Source organism: Phaseolus vulgaris, chromosome 11 (assembly GCF_000499845.2).
Source record: "Phaseolus vulgaris cultivar G19833 chromosome 11, P. vulgaris v2.0, whole genome shotgun sequence".
In the NCBI taxonomy this organism is placed as follows: Eukaryota; Viridiplantae; Streptophyta; class Magnoliopsida; order Fabales; family Fabaceae; genus Phaseolus; species Phaseolus vulgaris.
The window spans coordinates 12,306,438-12,314,450 of NC_023749.2; the positions used below are offsets into that span (position 1 = coordinate 12,306,438).

Here is an 8,013-nt window from a genome sequence, read left to right on the forward strand (position 1 = left end):
TATTATATTATATTTTCATCTTTAAGAATATTATATTTTTTTCTCAACAAAATATTTTTGTTACAATTAAAAGTTATCTTCCATAATAACTATTTAAATATTCCGTGGTTTTTTTTTTTATAGAGAAATAGCTTAATGTAAAATATGTACATTTTATCACAAAAAGAAAGAACTTATATTAAGCAAGTAGTTAAAATCTTTTTTCAAATAAATAATAAATTACACATATTTCAGTCCAATGTACAAGGTAAATAAACAAGAGATCCCAAATTTAAATATTTTATTGTTGAAAAAAATAAAGTTTTTTTTGTTTTGTTTCTGAACAACTAAAAGTAAAGTTTTTTTCTTGAGAAGATGCTACTGAAATGCGACTTTTGCATTAGAAGAAGCCCAAGAGAACCCCATCATTTGTGACCTTATTTTTTGTCGCCTAAGAGTGTCTCTTGCGTTGCAATGTCCTGTGTGTAATACCATTTCTTCCAATGCTTTTCCATGCTTAAGGAGAAACTTTGCAAGTGCAACTTCATTCTCATAATCAAGAAATCCATGGATTTTGACTACTTTCAAGTGTTGTAGAAAAGACTCCAGAGTTCTGATCTGAGACTCCCAATACTGCTCTCCCTCAGAGATAGTCATGTCCCACAAGTCTCTATTCCATTCCTGAATTCGATGAAAAAGGATAATCAAACTCCGATGAATTCTGCAGATGAGGAAGCTTGAAATAATTAACAGTAAATGTTAGTATATGGCTTACTTTTCTTTCAATCCTATGTTCGTGAATGATCTTCAGAATCAAAGTGTTGAGAGTGGGAGAGCTCTTGAAAAGACATGTCAATCCCGGAATATTGCTTTTGTTGAAACCAGTTTGCAGTTCTAAATGTTTCAGATCATAAAAGGGCTGAAAAAGGAGGTGATTATTTGATAGAATCTGCAGGTAGTCAAAGAAAGAAAGTGATGAAGGTTGCAAATCTATGTATTTCACAGTCAACAGTTAAATGCAAAAAAACAGATATTCTTGTATATAAGTTCATCAATGGACTATAATCATGAATCAAAGTTAAATATTGCTCTACTATATGGTTGTAAAGAAGTTATAAATCAATCTATCAACTTGATTAACTCAAATTAATCCAATTTTTTTATGTGACATTGATCAATTATCCAACTAAAATTGGATTAAGTAACCACTTTATGAATTTGAAATTCAACTCAACCTAATTTACCTATAAGTTATAACAAAAATATTATTTATATAATAATTTTATTATTTAAAAACAATTTTATATTTGATTAGAATATGAATATTGTGTTCTATAAATATTATTATGAGTAAATATTTCAAACCAAATGCTATTATAAAAATATATTCCGCATGTTACATCTTCTTTTGGATTATATTTCATGAGTTATGAAATATATTTATGGTTATTATTTTGATATCTCAGTATTTTAAGAATTGTTATTTGTGTTCACATTTTAAATAGTGGTGTTACCTAATAAAATTATATAATACAAGAGTTTGTTTAAGGGCTAAAAACGTGACAATATTTTGTTAATTATTCAACTTAATGATCCAAATTAATTCGATCCAATCATAGTTAGGTTATGTTGAATTATTAAAAAAAAATACCAACTCAATAAACATTATTATGTTGGACTGAAGATTAAACTAAATACAACCCAATTCAACCAACAGAATTACTAGCATTCCTATTAAGGAATGTATATTCACAAAAATCCAAAACTTTAAAGAGAATAAATTCCTAAAGTGTTTCCTTTATTTATTTAATTAATTCATTGTCAAAAAAAATTAAATATACATTTTTTTTCGATGTATACTATAAAGTTTCCCCCTAAAATATAACCGTAATCTTCATTGCTAAGCAGATCTTAATCCAAATAGATAATGATGTAACTTCTTTGACATTAAAGAAACAAACTAAACAATAGGTGAATCAATTTTATGTTAAGATTTCCCGAGATTTTGAAATGTGCTTAAGATTTAAAATTCATTTTTATTCAATAGTTTTTAATATGATTAAAAATATGAATAAACTTCTCCATAAATATTTTAAGAAAATAAAATAAATTTCTACATAAACTATTTTTTTAAAACTTTTTTATTATCTTTTAAAGTATATTGACAACCCATGTATAAAATAATTTTAATTTATAAAAGCATGTATTTCTCTTTTTTTTCTTCATATTCTTTTTCTCTAAAAGTACTTCTGAGTACGCAGTAAATAAGAAAAATGTTACAACAGAAGAAAGGGTACTACTAGCTAAGGTATAATGGGATATTATGAGTTGGAACTATTGTAATTTGGAAATTCAAAAAATCTAGAAAAAAAAGGAAAAATGTGTTTTTTTTCTTCTAATTATAGTAGAGTAATTTTTTCAGTTTTTACTAAAATATAATTGTTTTTGAAAAAAATTACAGATATAAAAAAGTTGTACACGACATTATTTTGATGTATCATAGATCATGTCACAATAACTTCATAATAGAATCGTGTTGACACGACTTTTCCATATTCATAATTTTTTTTAAAAAATAACTTTATTTTAGTAAAAAAAAAGGATAAAAAATCCAAAAAAGAATAAAATTTCTTTTACAAAACTAGTATATCATTATCTAATTAGTTAAAATCAGTCTAGTAACGCATAGCAAATTTTTATATATTTTTTTATCTATATAAAACTATAAATCTAATTAGAAGATAACATTTGTAATATTTCATCTATGTTTTATACTTTGTTTTCTCACACAATGAGAAGCATATAGATAAGTGACTTTTTTTATATCTTTTGAGAAATAAGATAAGTGAGTTTTAAGTATTAAAAAGAGTAAATTAAACATAGATTGATACAAACAAATTGAGCATTACTCTTGCAGAATACTGAAAAGTTTCATATATTTGAGTGTGATCCTAAAGAGAAAATGAAGTTTACCTCAATAGTTTGCCTTTCAAGAGACAAGGAACGCACACGAGATAGTCCAGATAATAGATCAACAGCACTTTGAAGCTTACTCCGACTATTATCTCTTGTCAATAAATAGAAACCAACTGTGACCTCATGCAACAAATTCGAAGGCTCAAACATAGCCATGTCAGTGACAGCATTATGCTGCCAACACAAATGCTCAAGCTTGGGTGCATTGATTTTTACCCAACTCTGGTCACTATAGGCATCAAAACATCTCACCAATCTCATTCTCTCAAGTTTTGCACATGAGATGTCCAAACCCTCTAGCTCATAACATTTCTCTAAGTTGAAATCTTCAAGAGCCCTACATCCAACATGAAGATATTTTAACCCGAAGCATGCATCAAGGTTGAGAGTTTTAAGAAGAGGAAAGGACGATTCAGAGAACAAATCAGTGAGAGAAGGTTGGTTGTTCAAAATAACTACCGAAAGAGACAAGGTTTGAAGAGATCGAAAGCCATGCCTCATAACTGATGATGGAGGCAATCGAAAACCTGATTTTAGTTTCAAAACCCTTAAAGATTCACTCCCAATAACACATCTAGGAAAGTTGAAGTAATCATCTGTACACACTGTTGACGCTTCAATATCAAGTTCTCTAACGTTATGCCTAATAGCCCTACGAATCAAACCATTTAACCGTGAAAAACTCAAACGTGCACGAAAACAAAGAACCCTAATGTCTGAGTGTTTGTCACGCATGGAGAGAACTTGTGAGACGAAATCCATCCGTGACAAATCCAAAGGTTGCCTTGGCTTTTCAAACTCCACAAATTTAACATTTTTGGAAGAGATTTGAAACGGGTCAAGGGTTCTGAAATCAAGGTCAGGAAAAGTGCACCATAAATGTTTCCATCGTTTGGAAAGAATGCTCATTTGTGCAACACATTTTATGGGAAGTAAGAAAAGCATATGATGAAGAACTGCATCAGGGAGATCACTGATCCGATCCGTGGCTGCTTTGGCATCGTTCGCTACAATTTGAGCCATTTTCTTGCGTTTTGCAGATCTTGTTTCCATTGGATCATCTCCCTGTGGTTGCTTCTTTAGTTACGCAATGATATCAGTATTTTTGTTGGTTTGTACGTTCCATCTTTCTTGATCCTCAGATTTCGAAATTTTCAAAAGTCAACACAGTGAAATAGGAGAGTTTGTTTTAGATCTGAAAAATTATTCTGTTATGCACACAATCACCAAACCTATTATAACAGTCTAAAGACTCGGAAGTTCGTTTTACAAAAAAATTGTGAAAATAACGAGTCATTTCTCAACTTTATTTCATCAAACTAGTTTTTAAGCTATGGTTAACGTAGTCTTCTTCTATACCTTTCTCCAAGTACTTATCTTGGTGATTATATGTAATTAAGTTCGTTACAATTATATCCATATGATACTTATAAATTGAAAGTATATAAACTACAACAAAACTAAAAGAGAACAAATTAAAAGAAAGGAAGGTAAAGAAAATATATGTCAAAAAAATAATAGTTTGATATGAATGTTTTTTTTTATTTAATTATTTGAATAATATAAGTTAAATTTAGGAGATTCTAACCGAGAAGGGAAAATCAAACGTTTTAAGTTATATTTTAATTTATATAATCAAAGTAAGTATATTTTATTTAATAGTTTGGACTAAATTCTAGTTTAGTTGTAACATCCTCGTTATGGTCATCCTGCAACATTATATGTTTATGTGTAACACATTATTATCACAGTTGATAAAAGACGTAGAAACATACAAAACAAGTAAGATAGAATTTTAAAAACAAACTTATGTAGATGCCTCTATTAAAATTAATATATATTTTAAAGTGATAATTCATACATTTCAACCAAGTCTCGTCTATATACTTTCATAGATTTAATCTAAATTTATTCATTAAACATCTATCGGAAATCAAATGTCTATCTCTAAATCAAAAGGCTACATAATGTCATGATACATCACAAACACTTTACTTTATTTTCATAAGACTCATGTGTTGAATTAGATTTAGATATTTGCGTATATCATATTACTTTCACTAAGTTATCACTACAATAAAGTTGCATAACATGAACCCGGTCCACTCATATGATACGGTAAATCTATGGGACTTACCGGACACAGTTTTTTTTCATACCAAAGACTAAGTCATAGAAACCTCATTTGTCTCTCACCACCTGATATTTTCATCTGTGATTCCAATATCACTAGAGTTAGAATATTTTCTTTGAGAATCTTCAATTCAATACATCTCAACATAGTATTCCCTCTTGCAAATAATCATGTTTCCATAAATCATATATTTTATCACAACCATAACATCATACACTCTCATTTCATCTTTTAATTACTAATATTATCCTTTATTCATCATCTCTCACATTTAATAACATTAACCCAAATTGATCAAAAATATAATAATCTGATAAATTAATAAACAAATTTTAGCATTTAGAAACATTTAAAAATCTTGTTTTTCAAAGTTTAGAAATTACTCTTTCGCTCAGCCAACACTTTGACTCATTTAGCAAATTAAGCACGTGTTACAATTTGCCCAGCCAAAGGCTTCAACATGCCCATTGAACTTTAGTTTCCCAGTGAAAATTTTGTTCGCCCAACTACTAAAGTATTCGTCCAATGACTATATATATTGGGAGTTTTGATAAAAATCACTCGTTGAGCGAGAACTTACTCCACCTGCATGCCCATTGAATTTAGTTGTCCAGTGAAAATTATGCTCGCCCAACAACCAAAGTATTTTTCTAATGACTATACCCTTGTGGGGTGTATGTATAAAATTGTCTTTGAAATCCTTTCCTCGAGGTTGAAAAGGGTATTAGACAAAGTTATTGATTATAGGCAATATGTCTTTCTTGAAGGAAGGGGGTTGTTGTGTGTTGGTAGCTAGTGAGACCCTTGAGGAAGGAAGGAGGAAAAACAAAGAACGTGTTCTATTTAAGGTGGATTATGAGAAAGCCTATGATTCGGTAAGTTAGGAGTTTATATATTATATGTTAGGAAGATTGGGTTTATGTGAAAAGTGGATTGAATGGATAAAGAATTTCCAAGAATCTTATTTGATTTCAACGCTAGTAAATGGTAGCCCAACTACTAAATTCAAACCAAAAAACGGTCTAAGGTAAGGGGACCCTTTACCCTTCCTCTTTCTTATTGCGGCCGAGGGGCTAGTAGGGGTGGTTAGACAGGCGAAAGAGAAGAAGTTTGTGGAGAGCATTGAGGTTGGTGAAAGACAGATAAATGTGAGTATGTTGCAATACCCAGAGTGTTATGACTTTAAAAACAATTCTAAAGTGTTTTGAACTCGTCTTTGGTCTTAAAATTAATTATTCTAAGAGTAAGGTTGATGGAGTGGGTGAACGCTAATCACATTGTGTTCTTTGCAACAATCCTTAATTGTGGAATTATGAAGGCCCTTTTACTTATCTGGGGTGACTGTAGGAGGGAATCATAAGAGGCGTGCTTTCTAGGAAGGGGTGTTTGATAAGTTACAAAGCAGACTGGGATCCTGGAAAGGTAAATTCCTTTCTTTGGCTGGCATATTATGCCTCATCAAGTTTTTCCTTACCTCCTTACCACTTTTCTACATTTCTGTTTTTCGTAAGTTGGTTACTATGGTGAAGTAAACAAGGATACAAAAAGAACTTTTTGTGGGGTTGTGGTTCAAAGGGTAGGAAAATAGTCTGGGTGCCATGGGATAAGGTTTGCGAGTCGAAAGATAAAGTTGGTTTAGGGGTTATAGATATAAGAAGGTTTAATTATGCTTTTTTGGGTAAACGGATTTGGAGACCTAAGTCTGAAAAGAGCATTTTTTAGAAAGAGATTTTAGATTCGAAATAGGGTGGTTGGAGAAATTTAAGGTCCCAGGTTAGTATTAATAAGGAATCTTTATGGTGGAGGTACCTTAGGAAAATATGGAATTTAGTGGAATCGGGTAACAATTTTGAAGACAAAGGAATGTGGGTAGTAGGAGATGGGAAAGAAATTAGGTTTTGGGATGATAAGTGGGTGGATAATGAATCCTTAATGAAAAATTCCCTAGGTTGTTTTCGGTCTCTTTAGATGTTGGTTGCACCTTATCACATATTGGTGAATGGATTAATAATAGTTGGTCGTGGAAGTTGGGGTGGAGAATGACTCTCTTTGTGTGGGAATCTAGTCAAGCTTATCAATTACTGCAATTATTGGATAACAAGATAGAGGTTAGTGGAAAAGGGTGAAGATATGGTTGATAACTGGATTTGGAGGGATGCAGTGTTCTTTGTGAAGGTAGCTTATAATTCTCTAAAGGGGGATGAGCAATTCGTTTTTGGGGATTTCTTTGTGGATTTTTGGAAGTTAAAGACTTTACCTTTGACGCAAGTTACAACATGGAGGGTGTTGACTAATACAATTGCTACTAAGGACAATCTCCTAGGACGTGGCATTGCTCTGATATGCAATCATTGTCCCTTGTATGGTGAGGAAAAGGAAACGATAAATCATCTCTTCTTCTAGTGTAAGGTATCTTGGAGAATTTGGGGTCTCTATTTTAAGTGGGTAGGGTTCTACTCGATGTACCATTATGATGCACAAATGCATTTTATGTTGTTTAACACTGGTATGAAGGAAGCTTCTAATAGATGTTGGGGGGATCTAGGTAGAAGTTATAGGTGAAATTTGGAATCATAGTTATAGGTGTATCTTTAAGAATGGGAGAGTAGATCTTTTAGAGGTTTTTACTGTGGTTCAAAGGAAATCTTGGTCTTGGGTTACAGATAAGGAAAGATTGACAGACTTCTCTTACTCGGATTGGTGCATGGATCTCATGTGTTTTATGAAGTATTTGAAAAAATGATGTTTGTGGATTGTATATCTAATCTCTTGTCCAGGATTGGAAGGTTTGTTGTATTCTCCAGTGCAGGTTTATGTTTATGTAGACTTTTGTTGCTTTGGAAAGAGTATTTTGGCTCCCGGTTGACTTAACTTGTTTAGTGTGTTGGTAAAGATTCTTGTTTTAAAGAAGGAGAAGATTGTAG

At 31.3% G+C, this 8,013-nt stretch overlaps 1 protein-coding gene across 1 annotated transcript; it reads right to left on the minus strand.

Moving 5' to 3' along the window:
- Positions 1-344: 344 nt before the first annotated feature.
- LOC137830276 (putative F-box/FBD/LRR-repeat protein At4g03220) lies at positions 345-4,008 on the minus strand. The gene is made up of 3 exons (XM_068637524.1): positions 2,953-4,008; positions 755-928; positions 345-660 (listed from the first exon to the last, which is right to left on the minus strand). The coding sequence occupies exons 1-3, from the start codon at positions 4,006-4,008 to the stop codon at positions 358-360; spliced, it is 1,533 nt and encodes a 510-aa protein (XP_068493625.1). The 3' UTR covers positions 345-357.
- Positions 4,009-8,013: the final 4,005 nt, after the last annotated feature.

Excerpts from the sequence above, each read along its gene's own strand:
- LOC137830276 (XM_068637524.1), bottom strand. The coding sequence starts at position 4,008 with ATGGAAACAAGATCTGCAAAACGCAAGAAAATGGCTCAAATTGTAGCG. Across the intron at positions 929-2,952 it reads TTGAAAGGCAAACTATTGAG|ATTCTATCAAATAATCACCT; the intron begins GTAAACTTCATT and ends GACTACCTGCAG. Across the intron at positions 661-754 it reads AACATAGGATTGAAAGAAAA|GAATGGAATAGAGACTTGTG; the intron begins GTAAGCCATATA and ends CATCGAATTCAG.